This window comes from Dendroctonus ponderosae, unplaced genomic scaffold, assembly GCF_020466585.1.
Source record: "Dendroctonus ponderosae isolate FM_Combo_2020 unplaced genomic scaffold, Dpon_F_20191213v2 Dpon_F_20191213_5, whole genome shotgun sequence".
Taxonomy (NCBI): Eukaryota; Metazoa; Arthropoda; class Insecta; order Coleoptera; family Curculionidae; genus Dendroctonus; species Dendroctonus ponderosae.
The window spans coordinates 14,195,022-14,214,182 of NW_026018715.1; the positions used below are offsets into that span (position 1 = coordinate 14,195,022).

Consider the following 19,161-nt stretch of genomic DNA (forward strand, 5'->3'; position numbering starts at 1 on the left):
CACGAACGCGAGGAATGCATCGAACTCATTGAAAAACATGTCAAAAGTTTCAGATCCGAAATAATAGACATTTTCGGCACATTTTAAGCGTTTTTTGAGAGATCACGATGTTTAGCCGACGATTTATTCCTTATTCTTGACCCAAACAGTTTATAAATGCATATTTGCGACCTTCTTACGTCGAAAGGAATCGATTGAGCTCAGAAAACACGCATGTAAAATTTTGATTTTTGGTAAACATTTTTCTCATTGGAATCAGTAATCATCAGAATCAGTAATCAGTAGACAAATATTTTGAGCACTTTCGTTCGTGCGGCTTTATAACGTAAATAATTATTATATTAAAGTAGGTGCCCTTAAATAAGCTACAAGTAAAAAAACAGAACTACGTATAGGGTTCTTAAGAAACTCGATTCTAACGCTCGAATAAAACAGTCAAATCCGACATAGAAAGTTCTCAGCTCAACCGACATAAAATCGTTAAAAGTCTTGTTAAGCCACAAAATATTGCGCTTAATGAGAGACCAGAAAATCTAAATGGAAAATCTCTTCAGGCTCAATCAGTTAACGTTAAACTCGTTATTTTTCTGCTGGGTTCAACGGAAGCGAGGTCGACAGGCAAATGTCGGGGCAATCCGGGAAAATCCAGCAAAAACAACCACTTTGCTCAATAAACTACAATCAGCTCTGGATTTCTACCATTTGCCCAACAGAAGGAAAATCCTTGAATCGCTTTATAAGGAACGAATTTACCAATAGGTAATCTAAATAGCACGACCTTCACACATCTGGGATTTTCATGCGGCGGGTTAATTAATTCGGTTGTTTAGTATTTTAATCAGAAACATTTACAAGAGGAAGCACAGATTTCAGCACGTAGCAAACATTTTATACAGGGTGGGCCAATAAGAGACGTAGTCGACCATRTCTYACATACCATWAGTCGTATCGACGTCAGGTAAAACATAGKATGAGTAAAGCGGGGTTCTCATGAGTCCGGAACGCGTCCAGAACGCGAAAACCCTTCCGACCAATCAGAAGTTTGCCGGATGAGTTAGCTCCGCCCATCCTCAGAGGTTGCCAAATTTTAATATTTTCCGCATGACGTGCAKAAGAAYGTAAAAACCTAGGTTATCTCCAGTGAAAGGTTATGTTCAGCGGCGTMTATTCGACCGTCTTTCATTWTGATGTMTTTGTTTCCTTCTTTTTAGAACGTACAAAGACAAAAGCATATTTAACCTTTGGTTTCGAACGTTCATTTCATGCGCCTCAAAATACTGGCAAGAAAAAAGGTAGAAAAAAGCGTTGTATCCTGCCTCGCTTCCCGAAAGATATGGCAACACTGTCGGCGAAATGCGGAAAAATAATCCGGATACATGTGAACTGCGTGAATGGTAGTAGTAGGCTGCGCGCGCGCTTCCGCAAAGCATTCAGGACCTATGAGAACTAAGCTTAATAGTTTGTGAGATACGGTCGACCACCTCTCTTACTGGCCCACCCTGTACATAAATATTGATCGAAATGATCCAGTTTCTCGACGAAAAGGTGAACGCAATTCGAATGTACAGTCGTAGAGTTTTAACTACATGGGATTAAATCGATCGACCAGATTTTTAGAATTATCTCAAGCTAATTTTCCAGTCTCAAAGGAAGCAAATTCGGATGAATAAAGCCATGCTTTATATTGGCGATTGTGACTAGCGAAATCGAAAAACTTAATAAAATTGCTTGAATTATCTGTGCGTTTAGTGCGCGATCGGTTTTCTGATTGAAAATTCAAACTCTAATGAGCGAAAAGTGGTCCAAACCCTATTTCCGCAAGAAACACCACTGAGAGAAGTTGTAATTAAATTATTTATCTATGCGTTGAGCCCACAACTAACTTCGAACGCAAGGGGCGAATAAACTAGAAAACTTTCAAGATCACCACTATATTGAGAAACTTTAACATCAACAAAAAATCTGTTTAGCTCAAGAATTTAATGAACACTTTCCGTGACCCGTTGATAGTTAAAGTGCTTAAAAACCCATACAATCACATAAACATTGTGGTACAGTAGGCTAAAAGGGGCGAAAACTAGATTAACATTATATTTAACCTAAAACAACACTGGTTAAAATGATAGGAATCACACGTATACATACCCTAGGGATGCCTCTAAGCACAAAAAACCCAACGCGCATACAGTAGGACCCTAAAAACAATTAAATATGCAACTTTCACAAAAACTAATACAAAACCCCGAGCAAAAAGTCAAACGTAGGCCATTGCTCGAACTTTGAGGTTATTGGCAAAGCCTAGAGCAAGTTAATGTGCAGAAAACAGTGTCCAAATGGCCTCTTTGGTCCAAGCTTGATATTTTGTGCACAAATCAATGTTTTTGAATAAATCTAAAGAAATAATAAGTATAGGTAATGTTTAATTCATGACGTCATAGTTCTTTTCATATGTAGATGCAAGTGACCTCTAACAGGAGGTTTTTGAACTGAAGAAAATATATGGGGGAAATTATAATTTAAAATGGCGGGCGCGTAGTTGTTGTGCTTGTGGTTTTTCGCGAAACCAGTGTTTTCGTCCAGTTTACGGTGCTTTTCTTAATGAAAATTGGTCGGACAGGTGCCAAAACATATCCAAATTATCGTATTTTTGTTCGTGAAGTGCACTTTTAGTCATAAAGTGGGATTTCCATAGCTCAGGTGTCAATGCACCTGGTGTTGATGTGAAAGTACTGTAATATTAAAGGGTAAGCATTTATTTATTTGTTTCTCAATTTATTTGCTTTTTATTAATTATTTCGTTTTTTATTTGCTAGTTTTTATAGCTGGTCTCAATAGCGCGGGAACACAATTTGTATTGTAAACTTTCCAGGGGCCTTTTAAAAGTTGGCTGATTGGCTTATAACAAAGGTGGTTTTTCACCCACGAACTCATTGATTTATTAATTTTTTTAATTTACTGATGCCCTTAGCGACACCAACCGGCAATTAGCATTAATTTGTCTGTATGTTTTAAAAGCGTCGAAAAACACGCTAAGCGCAATAATTGTGTTTTCGATAAGACGGATCTTCGCCCTCGTATCGAAGAATATTGTTCATTCGCATAAGTTAGGTATAATAAATACAAATAGGCAAAAATCAAAGGCGTCAACTTCATATTTAATATTTGATGTCAATGCCATTTTTTGAAATTGTCTTGTTTTGACGTTTGTCATTTTTCAAAAGCGTACTTTTGTAAGCATATACAAGTGAAACAATTCAAGTGCTGCTTTCAGGGTATGGAGTTTGTTGAAGTTGCATATTTAGCATGAAATTGGCGCTATTATTTAAAAAAAATCGTGTTTTGCAAAAAATAGACCATTTGAACGACTTTGAGACTGAACTTCTTGTACAAAGTTTAATTTACAAATTGTACTTTAAATTATGATCAAGAGTTGTCGATAAACCTACGTAATTCATTAAAAAAGTGTGTCGGTTACTTTTTAATGAAAATTCTGTGAAGTATTTTATGACAATGCGTAGATTCTGCGCACATGTGCGTAAAAGTCTGTGCGGGAAAGCAAATGAACAGTAGAGAAAAGTGCTTCTTTTTTGTCATCGCATCTGATCGAAAAATTGCTATTTTCCTCTTTGGCGTTTCCTGTTTATTTTATTGAAATTTTCTGAATTACTTGAAACTTCTTAAAATTCCATCGTCGTCGTTCTCTTATTGCCTTATTGTTGGTAGGCCTTCTTTCAATGTTCAATGTGTACGAAGGTGTGTTCCTTTATCAATGGCTTATTATTTGAAAAGATCAAAGATTTGCTCTTTAGTCATTCATCTAAGTGCCAGCCTTTTCTTCATGTGAATTGTTGAGAAATCGAGGTTGGTTTCTGTTCGGTTTAACATTGTTTTAATGTCCAGCGTATTTTTTTGCTAAATTGTGTTCATGAAGACGCGTTTAACCTCTTAAAAGACAAGCACGCAGTTTTTCCTCGCAAAAATGACTCATTGAGGACTGTACGAACGGAAAAGTTAATATCGTTTTTGTCCACTTTCAACCATTTTCCTTTCTTTTGGCGATTGAGGACACTTTTTTAAAGATTTTAGTTACTGGAAAACTATGGCAAGCATTTATTCTCGGAGACTTTGGGTTTAATAATAAAATATATTGAGAGCCGGTTGCTTTTTTTCGTCATGTTGGAGCATCTTTAAAAAATTCGACTTGAACTCGATTTGCATGAAAATTTTGTTTCAAAATTTCTAGTCGCCTCTTGCTTTAGTTTGAATAGGAGATTTTTTAATGGGCGCCTGTACCTACGTGCCTAAAGGGCGGTTTTTCAGAGGCAACTCTAATAAATGAGGATCTGCCTGAGTTTAAATGAAAATCTGCCTGGTTGATGTTCAAAATCTAGCTGTGTTAAACGGTTAAATCGCGATTAGACTAGATTTCTTTAAATAGGCTTTTGCAACTGTGCCTGATTGCTTTTTTTAGCGTCATGTTCAAGAGCCTCTAAACCATAATAATTGTGCCAGATTTCAGCGAAACTTTGACTGGTTGTTGCTTTAAATCTTGATTTCTATGTGTTAAACTTTCTAGGTGCCGCTTGTTTTGCCACAATTTTTTTTGGTTCAAATGCATGTATTTAAATGGGGTTTTTTCAGTCATGTTTATAAGTCTGCGAAAAATCAGAATAATTTGCTGGATTTAAGTAAAAATATATCCAATTGTTATGTTTATGTGCAAAGCGACAGCAAAGAAAATCTGATAGTGTTGGGAATTGATTGCCTGCAGTATCATGTTTGAGACCCCCTGAAAAATCAGGAGTAAGCTGGATTCGAGTGAAAACTTCTCCGAGTGTTTCTTTGAACGTTGTTTTCATTATGTTAAATGTTCAAATCCCTGCAACTCTTGCTTGAAAATGAGAATTTTTTAAATTCACTCCTCAAGGAGTATCATTCACTCATATCTGTTCATGTTCGGCAGGCTCTGAAATATCAGAATCGCTCTGAATCTAAGAGAAACTTTGCCTAATTGTGATTTCAATGTTTTTTGTCTTGTGCTGTAATTTCATTTTACTTGGGTTTGTAACAACGATTTTTTTGAGGGGCAGCTGGGGGAGCCGTTTTCCGCACTCACTCTTAAGAGCCTCTCAAAAATCAGAAGTTCGCTGGCGTTTAGTGGGTGCTTCTCTGAATGTTTCTTTAAATGTTGTTTTCTTTGCGTTGCAAGACGATTGTATTTGTTCAGGGTCACGTTTGGCAGACTCTGAAAAATCAGAATCAGGCTGAATCTAAGGGATATTTTGCCTAATTGTTCTTTTCGGTGTTGTTATGATGAATATGAAAGTGCCACTAACTATTGTTTGAAAATCAAATTTTTTTAGAGTCTTTGAAAAATGTGCGGTCTAGTAAAACCTCGTCTGAGTGGCCCTTTAAATGTTGTTGAACAATTTCACGTCGCTTGTTGTTTTGACTTGAAGAAATCGTTTAAATCGACTCCTGAAAGTGAAAAAGTCTACCTCGTTGTTACTCTAAGTATTTTTATCAATGTGTGAAAATTTCCGGAATTTTTTAAATTAATTTCATTCTAATTTGGCCCAAATTCACCTGCAGAAAGTGATGCGTGATTTCTCTATTTAGGCGTCGACAAGGACCATACTGAAGGACAGAATTTACTTTTAACACCGTAACAAATGACTGGACTGGTACTGACTTAACAATTGGACACAGTAAAAACTGTGTTGCGGCTGCCTGATCTTCTATTTACAAATTGGTGGTTTTGCGGTCAAATTTTCCAGTTTTTGTAACATGGCTTGAGCATGTTTCATTATTTTCTGTTGCAAATAAATTAATTCATTTGAATAGTCGTTTGTTGTCCCAATGGGCAGTCCTTTGTTCCTGCCGTAGCTTGGAAAATGCCCTGATGGCTTTCAATCCAACTGCCTCAGGCTTTCCATATAAAATCAATGAAGCAACAAACCGAAACTTTAACTGAAAAATCGATTCCTCTCTGTTTTCCATTGTTTGCTTAGTTTTCTATTTCTATGAGAAATTTGATGGCCATTAATTGTTAAAATCCGACATGCCATCGTTGTACAGTTCACCAAAAAGCGATCTGAATGAGTCATGAAAATTCGTGGCTGAAGCCCACGAAGTGAACGCAACCCCACGTTTTAGGGGGTCAAGTTATTCCACTATGACGAGGGTCGATACAGCGAGACGAGGATTTGTGGAGAACAGCAGGAAAGACAAAAGACACTTGAAAAGCTTCGGAAATTTGTGGGTTTTGCATTTTTTAACTTTTCAATTACTACTAGAAAATTACCCTCCGGAGTCATGAATTGGTCGTTTTCTCACGTCGTTTGTGGTTTAGGGTACTTGATTTGTTATCGTGGTGTTTTTGCACCCACATTCTTGTTTTTCCCTTCCCTAACAAATGTTTCCCTTTGTACTTATGCTTGTGCTTGCATTTCTAGGCGTTGCTTTATCGCATTTCCAGGGCGAGTTTTCCATGTTCCCTAGCAAAGTTTCCTTTATGCAATACGAGCGCTTCTACCGGGAGATTTGAAAAACAATGCGGGCGACCCTTGAAAAGCTTCACAGCTTTCCTATCTTTTATAGCAGCGCGAATTTTTAATAATACAAAAGGACGCGCGTGGTGTATATTCCAGATTCCAGACTTCCTAAGTGTTTTCCAGGGGTTTAGTGCATTTGAGTTGCGCGTCTCTACAGCCGTTCTCTTCCCGCTTTTCTAGGACAAACGTTTGTTGATTGCCGAGGGTGAAGAAATCGGGTTGTAGCCGCTCAGATTATAGTGTCTTGTTTGCGTGGTAGGTAAGTTTTGTTTTAAGCGCATTGATACATAACAGTTTAAAAATACTCGGCGATGAATTATCTCATTTGAAAGTAACAGTTCTTATCCACATACGTGTTCGAATTGAACAGTTCTAGAGGCATTTTTAAACTTCTCTGAATGCCGTCTAGGTCTAGATTTAACGATGAAATTGCACTTCGGTGGTCGCTCAACAGTTCGCCGACATTCCAAACAGGTTATTAGGCGCAAGCAGGTCAGAAACTATCTAACGATAAGTGGATGAAGAAACCAGATAATTTCGGAACTGGCGGCGATTTCTTGTAAAAGCGAGCGTTTTACGCTTGAGGCTCGTCCCTTTGAAAGAATTGAGAAATAACAATTGTCGCGGTCTTTTTGCCTGGCCACCATCTGCAATTCTGGTCATTTCATTAGGCGTGTAATCTGATCAAGCGATACGATGGCTCGTAAAGCCAACAACCAGGTAATCAGCCATACCAACCGGTCTTCACATATCGAGGATATTCATATACATACATGCGAGGCAGTTTTCTGCAGTGCGTGAAAAAATCGCATTTTATACCCGGGGAATTGAATATGTTTTACTTGATATTCGAGCAGTTTCCATGCACTATTGAATGGGAATCGCCTTCAACGGCAGGCTCTCATCAAGGCTTTTATCTTTCGCTTTTCGCATCTGGGTGTTAATCGAGGAATATTTGGAAGTTTGCTTGTTTACATGGTCTTTTTATGGGTTCCAACGCAAAGGCGCGTTTTGTATTGGATTTTTGCTTTTGCTATTGGTTGAGATGTCGAGCTGATGTTGGCACAGATCAACACTTGGATATTCTTTGGATGTTTTATAKGGGCGTAAAAATCGGACTTTGTCCGTTTGGAGCCTACAARGATTCAAAACTGAGTYTAAAAATTAATATCTCCWAAGCSGATAGAATTAGTTGATTACGACTAAGAGCCATTTCGATGAGATGAAAAAATGTACGGGACTTCGCCTCKTTAGGGCCCCAAATATTTCCAAATCTTAGATCGCGTATCGCCAAACTGGTAAAAAARGGCGGGGTAATTACGAAAGATTTTTCGATAGAGCGTCTCAAATGCTATACTTTCGCTATTGGGTTCGATCAGAAATTCCTGATTTTTAGAAAGTTAGAAGCAAAATGCGAAAATTTAAGAAACTGCCGCTAAGGCGTTTTAAAGTTTAAAAAAATCTTGCTGCTTGAGAGTGTTTAAAACCATCGATTTGTTCTAGATTTGCATGAAACTTTCTGCTATTGGTGCCATAAAAACCAGTTTGCATGCACTAATATTTCTTGTCGCCAATCGCTTTAGTTTAAATAGGAGATTTTTGATGACGGATCTGAGTAAATGCCAGTGAAACTCTTTCTTATTGATGATCAAAATGTTCTTTCAGCTGGAGTAAAATTTCAAACCGCTACTGACCGTCATGTGCAACAGCCTCTAAAAAATCAGACTTCTACTAGAACCAAGTGAAACTTTGACTAGTTGTTGCTTTGAATGTTGGTTTTCTGGTGTTAAATTTGCTAGGCGCGACTTGCTTCTGCTTGTTTAGGAGAATTGTTTTAAAGTGCAACTGCAAGGCTCTAAATAGCGGTTTTTCAGTCATGTTTACAAATCTCTAAAAAATCAAAATTCCATGTGATTTAACTGAAACTTTGCCAAATTGTTCTTTTGAATCTTGGTTTTTTGCCAGGCTGGCAGTTTCTTGTGCAGGACTGAAAGAACCGTTTTCTACGGAATATTATTTTCATAAAATTTGGCACAAATGTAAACAGAGATTCTTCGGCTGTGTATTTGTCCGTTTGGGATCTCCAAAGTTTGAAAACTAGAAATTTCCAAGCTTTTGCCCCCCAAAGGGGCTCCCAGAGCTTAAAATCTCTAACACACTTAAAGAAGCATGTCGAAGAAACTGTTGTTCGGCCCCTAAAGCCAGTCTCTGAAAAAATGCTTCTGAAAACCCCTGACCATAGATTTTACCAGAAAACTGAGCCGAAACATAAGGGTTTCCACTAAAGAACACCGTCTGTTCTCAATAATCAAGGGTAAAATTAGAGCAGCTGGTGTTTAATGGTTTATAACAGTTCTCGAAGCAGGTTGCAAGTTAAAAGTTTGCTACCCGAGCAAACCGCTCAAAGAGCTCATAAATTGCTGGTAACCAGCTAAAAGTGAACTCATAAATAAACCTGTAGGCAATGTTTTATTTCTGACATTAGGTAGAAAATTAATCACAACCTCTGAGTTTACTGGCGAGTGAAGAATTTGCAAGTTCCCGTTTCCTTCGCTCCACTTCATGAATTTAAAATGAGTTGTTTATACAGAAAGCAATGGGCATTTGCATCCAGTATTTATCACTTGCCCGTTCTGAGCAAAAACATCGAGTCGGTTTCTTTTATTTGTTGAAGAACTATTCGCTAAAGTTGGTTTGTTGAATTGCAAACATAAATATAAATTAATCGCGATAACACTGAAAACGTTGCCTTAACCTGCAGATGTCTGCAGGGATGTGGCCCGATTCCGGAGGAAAAATCGCCCGTAATACCGTCGACTAAGAATAAAAATAGACGGAAAATGCAATCAATTCGCAAGCCGCTTTCCTGAGCTCTCACTGTATTAAATTTCCATCAGTCTTGGTCACAATGCATTCTTTGGAGAGGTGGAAATTTTCTTTGCGAGCTTCAGGAATTAATTACATTTTCGTCCGGATACCAAAGCCGATATTAGCTAATTAGGGGACAATTTGTGGCATCATAATCATTTAAGGGAATCGTTTCCTTGAATATTAATTTAGTTAATGGAGATCGAGGGCGTCCAATGGAGGATCGTGCGGGATCGTTTTAATACATTGATGTTTGCTGGAATATAGTACAGGAAACAGTTTATTTCCTCTTTTTTATTCTGTAGAGTTACAAGATTTTTTACCTATTTTGTTATTGTTTTTACTCATCAATCTCGTATTGTCCCTGACCCGATACATATTCCTTATTTCTATGTAAATTAATTGTCATCGAATACTAATAATCCATAAACTGGCACCAGTAGGAATTAGCCCACGCCTCATCAGCGTAAATAATTAACATCGATTCTTCGTTATTCAACGTTAAAAATGTCATTTGCATACCGCTAAGCATCGCATTCCATAACGAACAGCTTAACACGATAATATTAATGAATTTCATCGTACTGCCTGGACGAGATACATTTATATAATTACTAAAATCCGTTGAAAAAGGTTAATCTTTTTGGGAGTACCATTATTTTTTTAAATCAGTCGTATAACGGTTTATACATTTTTTTGAGAAAATGCGCAATTTAATTGACTGATTTGAGGCTTTTTATTAAAGATTAGTAGATTATTATTATGGAATTTGATAGGGACCGTAATAGATGAGATGATGAGGTCGAAGCTAATTATTTAAATTTTATTAAACTAAAGCAAGCGTTTTCGCAAAGCGTTTGCTCTTTCTACTCAACATGCAGACCTTGAGCAGTTGGACCTAATTTTTAAATTGCGAACTCAGATATTAACTCGGTTTTTAAAGGATTTACGAGGTTTTGAAACTTTGAGAGCTCCAAACGAGCAAAAATCTGCGCCAAATTTTCTTAACAAATTGAAAGAACGCCCATTAAAAATATGTTCTTTTAAAACAGAAACCCATAAGCGCATTAATGTTTCAGCGCAGGAAAGCGAACATTTGGGCAAAGTTTCACTTAAATTGGGTGTAATTCTGATTTTTCAGTCTTATAACCACCATTGAAACATCGCAATTTTGAAACTTGCAATTGCACTTTAGTAAATTCTCCTATTCAAGCTGAAGCAAATGGCGCTTAGAAACTCTAACGCATAAAAACCAACGTTTAAAGCAGCAGCTAGTCAAAGTTTGACTCAAATATGGGAGAATTCTGAATGTTTAGAGGCTCTTGCTAGACAACTCGCAGACAAAACAGAGAAATGTGCAAAGGCCTGTTAAAAAAATCCAGTTTCCGAACGAATGCAAGTGGTGATCTGCAGTTTTCTTACAGCTGAAAGAACACTTTGATCATCAATCAGAAAGAGTTTCACTCGAATTCAGTGAGATCCGCATTTAGCAGGGACACTTGAAGACTCGCACGCGATCAAAAAACTTCTACTATTCAAACTAAAGCAAGTGGCGACATAAAATTTTCACATTTTTGCTTCGAACTTAGGATTATATAAAATATAGTAGCGTATATGGCCAAGAACAATGTTTTTTTAAACCTCATCAACTGCATATAGGTACATTTTTCTACACATCCCAATATAAATTGCATACACTTTACCACCTTCTATACATATTTATGACTATTTGCGGATTAGGAAACAGATAATTATCCGAATAAATCGTGGATTTTTTTATACACTCGAACCCAATTGGGACTTTTCATTAATATTCGCAATGGGTTCGAAGGAATTACGTTGTAAACCCAAGGCCAAAATTTACCAACGAGGTTTTTAAACCGTTGCCGATTTTTGATCGCTCAATTTACCGCGATCGAACGTTGGAATTTCGGCTCAAATCGAATTTTTGAGCTAATGGATTGTAATGATTAAGCCCTGTCTGCTCTGATTATTTCAAGCGATCATCCTTTTAATTAATTTCACGGCTCGTTTGGTAAATGCCGATGTTGGAGCTGAAAAGGCCAAAACAGAGCAAATGTAAGTTTAATCATCGGCTTACATGAGCGCTTTAAACATATATTTCCTGCTGAAAATGCCTGGTTTGCCAATCAATTAAAAGGCAATTTTCACGTGAATTCCTGTAATTTTTCCTGACTGTATTTCCAATTTTAATATAAAACAATGGTGGTCCACCATAAACTGAGGATGGTGGAAAAACACCGAAACGTATTTTAAGAAAACTGAATAAATTATGATATCGAAATAAATGAGTGAACCCCAGGAATACTGTTTTACTTCACATGAATGCCCCGATTCAAAATGTTGTTGAAAAAAGATTTCTTCGTTAAATTCGGCACGAATACATCGTTTTCCATGTCGAAATTTCACGTCAGATTGCAATTTATGAGCCAATTTGTACCTTTTAAGGGCAACTTTAATCAAACCGATGCACTCCCCATAGATAGGAAATCGAGCATAAATCAATTTAGTGGCAGGAGGGCTGAATTTCATTGCCCTCGACGTTGCGCACGTAATTCAACAGTGTCCTTCAACAATGTCTTTGTTGCAGGTTTTATGGGACCAACGCCACTCAGCTCATAAGCGGCAATCACTCCCGAACATGTGCAGTTTAGTGAAAAATGCTCAATCTATCTACTCTGATGGTTAAGAGGAACAAACCCCACCTGTTGTATATACTTTTTTTATGTTTTCTCCATTTCCACGCCACCAACCCCTACCTTATACTGGTGGAAGACACCTCGTTACCTGGAACCGTAATTTTCAATGCCTCGGTATTCCGACTGGGGTCGGATAGGGCCTACACGATCAACCAGAAGAGATCGGCCCCATTCGTCCAGTCCCTTATACAAGTAGAGGCGAACACTGGCCAGGTTTCTTTGCTGGAAGGGCTGCAATGCACTGGACTGTATTACCCAACGCTTTTTACTGTGCACATTGACTCCACATCGAGCAGAATCAGGGACATCAACTACTACAGTTTGCCTTTGAGGATATTTATTACTGGAAAAGAATGCGCTGATCACTCAGCTGAAGAGGATCTGGAATATTTGGATGAGTTTGCAAGCGACAAGCGAAGCCGTCGGTCTGAAAATGACCGGAACCCTTTCGCACATGTCCAGCCTTCGGCCAAGCAGCGAATAAACGCGGCCAGACAATGGGTGTCGGAGACGTACGCTTCTTTTGCTATCCCAACCGCCGGAAAATGGCGCAAAATCTGCCTGCGGCAGTCGCAATTTGTTAATTCCATTACGAATTTCCTGCCCTTGACTATACTGGAGTCCTGCACAGTGAAGTTTCACTATGTTAGTGACGAGCGGTTTGAGATTGAGCACAGCCAAGGCGATTTGGTGGCCAGCCGGGACGTTTGCATAGTGGAGCCCATGTGGAAAGTGTCGGTTCTATTCACGTCCGAATGCAGAGAGGCGAACATTCTGAACTCGGAGCATCGCCTGAAAATCGTCTACCATCATCAGCAGTTCAACGACACCGACATCGCCAAAAGAGTGCGAAGAGAGCTGAGGAACCAGTCGCCGTTCTTCGAGCAGCATCTCTACGTGGCCAGTGTGTTGGAAGAGTGCGAGCCTCCAGTAATAGTCACCACCGTAAAGGCCCGAGACCCGGAAAACAGCCCCATCACCTACTCAATGACGAGCCTCTTGGACTCCCGCACTCAATCCATGTTCGACATTGACCCCAAGTCGGGAGTAGTCAGCACCAAGGTGCAACTGGACAGAGAACTCGTGGACGTGCACTACTTCAGAGTGACTGCGCAAGACAACACTTTTCCTCCCAGATCAGGCACCACGATGCTCCAAATCAACGTGCAGGACGCAAACGATCATTCCCCGGTCTTCGAAATGAACGAATACGACGCCAGCATCAAAGAGAGCGTCAGTGTGGGCACGACAGTCATCACCCTGAAGGCCACCGACCAGGACATCGGGAAAAACGCCGAAGTGGAATACTCCATTCAGAGCATCAACGGCGGCGGGACTTCAACGGAAGAGGAGGACAACGCGTTTAAAATCGACGCAAAAACCGGCGTGATCACCACTCGAAGCCTGCTGGATCGGGAGACCACTGAAGTCTACACGCTGATTGTAGGAGCAACTGATCTGGCCAGCCCGCAGACCACCAGAAGATCTTCATCGGCCAGCGTGATCATCAGCATCCTGGACGACAACGATAACTACCCCCAATTCTCCGAACGCACCTATTCAGTGGCGCTGAACGAGGACGCGAACTGGGGGGAAAACCCCGTAATCGCCCACATCAAAGCGACGGACTCGGACCAGGGCGTCAACGCCGCCATTCGCTACGCCCTCATCAGCGGAAACACCCAGTCTCAGTTCGCCATCGATAGCTTAACGGGGGACGTTTCATTGGTGAAGCCGCTCGACTACGAGACGCTCCGAAACTACCGATTGGTGATCAGAGCGCAGGATGGGGGCAGCCCGGCCAGGTCCAACACCACCCAACTCCTAGTCAATGTCAAGGACATCAACGACAACGTGCCCCGATTCTACACGTCCCTGTTCCAGGAAAGCGTGCAGGAGAACGTGCCTATCGGCTACAGCGTTGTAAAAGTGCAGGCCTACGATGCGGACGAGGGCCCCAATGCCGAAATCAAATACACCATTTCCCCCAGAGATGCCACTGGGGGCAGCACCGACGACCTGCCCTTATCAGTGGACCCCCAGTCCGGCTGGATCTACACCACCAAAGACCTGGATCGGGAGGATCAGTCCAAGTTCATGTTCCAGATAATAGCGGCCGATCAAGGAGTGCCGTCGCAATCGGCCAGCGCCAGCGTTATCATAACTGTGCAGGACGTGAATGATAATGACCCGGTTTTCGAGCCCAAACTCTACGAACTGACTGTGGCTGAAGATGACCCTCCAGGCACTCCAGTTACCACCGTGACGGCAACCGATGCGGACGAAGACAACAAGCTGCACTACGAAATAACCAACGGGAATACCAGAGGGCGGTTTGCCATCACGTCCCAGAATGGGCGGGGCCAGATCACCATAGCGCAGCCGTTGGACTACAAGCTCGAAAAGCGGTACATCCTTACAGTGACAGCAGCAGATTCGGGGGGGCGCAGCGACACAGCCACCGTCTACGTCAATGTAACCGACGCCAACAACTTTGCGCCGGTATTCGAGAACGCCCCCTACTCAACCAGTGTGTATGAGGACGCAGTGGTTGGCACCACTGTGCTGGTGGTCAGCGCCACCGATAACGACGTAGGCCTGAACGCGCAGATCACCTACTCCCTAGGGGAAGATAGCGGCAGCGACTCTACTTTTGCGATTAACCCCCAGACTGGCGCTATTATGACTACCAAGACTCTGGATCGCGAAGCCACCGCTGGGTATCTTCTGACGGTGACTGCGCGGGATGGGGGAAACCCCCCAATGTCTGACACGACAGATGTGGAAATTTCGGTAAGCGACGTCAACGACAACTACCCTCAGTTCAGACAGCCCGCGTATTCCGGCAGCGTTTCTGAGGACGCCCTAGTGGGGACCTCAGTGGTTCAGGTGGCTGCCTCTGATGCAGACGTCGGGCTCAACGGCCGCATCCGCTACACCCTAAGCGAGAAGGACCAGGACGACGGCTCGTTTGTCATCGACCCAGCCAGCGGAGTGATTCGCACCAACAAAGGCCTGGACAGAGAGTCGGTGGCGTTTTACGAGCTGGAGGCCTACGCGATAGATCGAGGCTCGCCCACCTTGAGCAGCTCCGTCCCAGTCACCATCCGGATAGAGGACATTAATGACTCCCCGCCGGCTTTCGCCTCGGACAAGATCGTGCTGTACATAGCGGAAAACAGTCCGATCGGGTCTACAGTGGGGGAGATCTATGCCAAAGACCCTGACGAGGGAGTGAACGCCATTGTTCAGTACTCGATAATAGGCGGGGAGGATGCGCAGAGCTTCTCGCTCGTCACTCGGCCGGGCTCCGATAAAGCCGAGCTGCTCACTATGACCGAGCTGGACTATGAAACTCCAAAGAAGAAGTACGATATCGTGGTGCGAGCCGCCAGTCCGCCGCTCAGGAGTGATGCGCATGTGGAAGTCATTGTAACTGATGTGAACGACAACGCGCCGACTCTGCGCGATTTCCAGGTGGTTTTCAACAACTTCAAAGACTGCTTCCCCACTGGGCCCATAGGGAAAGTGCCGGCCTTCGATGCGGATGTCTCGGATAAGTTGCGGTTTAAAATCCTGTCTGGCAACAACGCCAATTTGATAGCGCTCAATCAGTCCACTGGGGATCTGCAGCTGTCGCCCCAGCTCAACACCAACGTGCCCAAGCTGGCGTCTATGGAGGTGGCCGTGTCGGATGGGGTGAACGAAGTGAAGGCCATCATGCAGCTGAGCGTGCGGCTGATTACCGAGGGAATGCTTCGGAACTCCATAACCATCCGGCTGAACCAGATGACCAAAGAGGCCTTCCTGTCGCCCCTGCTAGGGTTTTTTGTGGATGGCCTGGCGGCCATCATCCCATGTCCGAAGGACAACATCTTCCTCTTTAGCATTCAGGACGATACGGATGTGAAGGACAAGATCCTCAATGTGAGCTTTTCGGTGCGCCGCCCGGACACCACCAAGGAGGAGTTTTACTCCTCGCAGTTCCTACAGGAGCGGGTGTATCTGAACAGGGGCCTCCTGGCGCGACTTTCCACGGTGCAAATCCTGCCCTTCGACGACAACCTATGCGTGCGAGAGCCTTGCCTGAACTACCAAGAGTGTCTCACGATGCTGAAGTTTGGCAACGCGTCGGGCTTCATCCACAGCGACAGCGTGCTCTTCAGGCCCATCTACCCAGTGACTACGTTTACATGTCAATGTCCGCGGGGCTTCACAGGGGCGCGCGAGCACTACTTGTGCGACACCGAGGTGAACTTGTGCTACTCCTCGCCGTGCAAGAACGACGGCATCTGCAAAATCCGCGAGGGCGGTTACACTTGCGTGTGTCCCGCTAATTTCACTGGGGAAAATTGCGAAATTACGCTAAACGGCGAGGCGTGCAAGCCGAGTGCATGCCGGAATGACTTCACATGCAATTCCATGCAAAGGGAAAACGGCGGCTTTGTTTGCGACGACTGCTCCTTCAATGCCGACCAGGATTACAGCGCCACCTGCCAACTGAGGGGCCGCAGTTTCACCAAAAGCTCCTTCCTAACGTTCCCCAGCTTGAAGCAGCGGCACCGGCTGCACTTGAAGCTGAGCTTCGCCACCCAAGCTCAGAACGGGCTGCTCTTGTACAACGGCCGCTACAATGAGCAGCACGACTTTATCGCCTTGGAGATCGTTAGAGGCAACGTGCAGTTCTCCTTCAGTCTCGGCAGCTCGATCACCAAGGTGATCGCCTCGGTTCCCGGAGGGGTGGCGGACGGCAAATGGCACTCAGCTACTGTGAGCTACTTCAACAAGTCAGCTACTCTGGCAATCGACGGCTGCGACAGCGCGCTTGCTTTGAAGCACGGCCGGGAGTTGGGCAGCAAGTGGGCTTGCGCCAGCTTCGCTGAACACATCTTGGAGTCGCGATGTGCTTCCCTTACGGAAACTTGCCACCGATTTCTGGACCTGACTGGTCCTCTGCAGCTGGGCGGGTTGCCAATGCTGTCTGCCAAGTTCCAGATTGAGAACTTCCACTATGAGGGCTGCATTCAGGACTTTGAGGTCGACTACCGGTTTGTGGATCTCAATTTGTTTGTCGCCGACAATGGCACCACTGCGGGGTGCCCGGAGAAGAAATCCTTCTGCGCCGTCGCACCCTGCAAGAATGGCGGCACTTGCCTAGAGGGATGGACAGTCTTCAAGTGCCTCTGTCCCGAAGGGTATGGAGGCAGGGACTGTGGGGAGACTATCGGATTGCCCTGGCATTTTTCTGGCGACGGAATGCTTTCGTTCAACCCCTTGCTCCGGCCCATCCAGCTGCCGTGGTTGAATGCCCTGTCGGTGCGGACTCTGCAGGAGGACGCGTTTCTGATGTCCATCCAAGTGGGGCAAAACAGCTCTGCCACGCTGGCGCTCCATAAGGGCCAGCTTTTGTACGTTTACAATGGGGACGAGCTGGCGCTGGACTCTGTGGCAATTTCCGATGGGCAGTGGCACCACATCGAGGTCTCCTGGATCGGGACGGAGGTGAAGTTTTCCATTGACTACGACGAGTATGCGGCGGTGATGCCGTTCTCCGAGAAAATCCAGGGGCTCTACGTGGGGAAGATCCTGATCGGGGGCCCGGATAGCAGCTACAGCAGTTCGAATGCCGCATTCGGCTATCTGGAAGGGTGCATCCAGGATGTGCGGATCGGGAATCAGCAGACCAGCCTCACTAGGCCTACAGTGAAGGAGAATGTGGAGGAGGGGTGTTTTTCCTTGATGGAGTGCCAGAGTCAATGTCCGGATGAGGCTGAGTGTACAGTCGGCTGGGGCAGGTCGCAATGCGAGTGCCACAGCGGGCATGTGGGGCCGCTTTGCGTGCCGGTTTGTTCGGTAAATCCATGCGAGAATCTGGCTCAATGTAGGGAAAGCGCAGGGAATCCCAGAGGGTACGAGTGCCGATGCAACTCCACTGAGTACTCTGGGGAATATTGCGAAATCAAGCAAGTGCAGCCCTGCCCGGCTGGCTGGTGGGGCCACCCCGTATGCGGCCCGTGTGGATGCGATGTGGAGGCCGGCTACAACCCGAACTGCGACAAGAAGACTGGCAAGTGCCATTGCAAGGAGAATCACTACCAACCTGCCGGCACTAAAGAGTGCATTCCCTGCGACTGCTACTCGGTTGGCTCGTTCAGCAGCCAGTGCGACCTTGAAACGGGAAACTGCCACTGCCGGGACGGGGTTATTGGGCAAAAGTGCGATTCCTGCCCCAACTCCTATGCAGAAATCACGCTGAAAGGATGCGAAGGTAAAGTTCGCCCCTCTAACGCGTCCAGGAGCTTAACGGGAGATGTTTGGTGTTTCCAGTGGTCTATGATGGTTGCCCCAGGTCGTCAGCCAACTCCATCTGGTGGCCGAGGACGGTGTTCGGCCAACAGGCCTTGGAAGTTTGCCCGAAGGGCTCGCATGGAAAAGCGTCGAGGAAATGCGACAACGAGATGGGCGGATGGCAGGAGCCCGACATGTTCAATTGCACATCTGATCGCTTTGTCGAACTACGCGAGCAGGTAACTCACTCTTGCCCGGTCTCCGAACTCCAACATGTCGGTTACATAAGCTTATGAGTCTCATAAACTACCAAAATCACGTCTGTTGGGTTTCTCAACGTCTGTTTAAAGCTTATTGGTTCCATAAGTTATCGAATAGATATCTACTCGAAGGTGGATGGATATCGGCTTCATAATGTCTGACGCAAGCGTGTAGGGTTTTCATTTTTACAACAGAGCGATTCTAACCTAACATAACCTATTCTTATTACATAACAGCATTGCATGACAGTTTTGTTTTGTTTAACGTATAAAAATTTATTATCATTATTTAAAATGGATAATTCGAGTTCATCTTCTGATGATGAAATTATTGAACTTCTAAGTTATATTGAAGGGCCAAGACGGTATCTTGAACGAGAGGACCAAATGAACAAATATGGAGATTCTGAATTTCGCGACAGGTTTCGTTTAACGAAACACTGTTTCAGTGTATTATTGGACCTTATTGGG

At 43.6% G+C, this 19,161-nt stretch overlaps 2 protein-coding genes across 4 annotated transcripts in view; one reads left to right on the top strand and one right to left on the bottom strand.

Annotated features, from left to right (window-relative positions):
• Positions 1 to 2,272, bottom strand: part of LOC109545476 (kelch-like ECH-associated protein 1) — a 10,377-nt gene extending 8,105 nt beyond the window's left edge. Inside the window, exon 1 of one of the 2 annotated variants that reach the window (XM_019916198.2) lies at positions 2,146 to 2,272. In XM_019916198.2, the coding sequence (XP_019771757.1) occupies positions 2,146 to 2,184 (39 nt within the window). In that variant the 5' untranslated portion in view covers positions 2,185 to 2,272. The remainder of the gene's footprint in view (positions 1 to 2,145) is intronic. The other variant, XM_019916201.2, reaches the window with a different exon arrangement.
• Positions 2,273 to 2,447: 175 nt separating this feature from the next.
• Positions 2,448 to 19,161, top strand: part of LOC109545475 (protocadherin-like wing polarity protein stan) — a gene marked incomplete in the record, with an annotated part of 27,847 nt that continues 11,133 nt past the window's right edge. For both annotated transcript variants that reach the window (XM_048666350.1, XM_048666351.1), the window contains 3 exon segments: positions 2,448 to 2,744; positions 12,034 to 18,410; positions 18,470 to 18,669. In XM_048666350.1, the coding sequence (XP_048522307.1) occupies positions 12,104 to 18,410; positions 18,470 to 18,669 (6,507 nt within the window).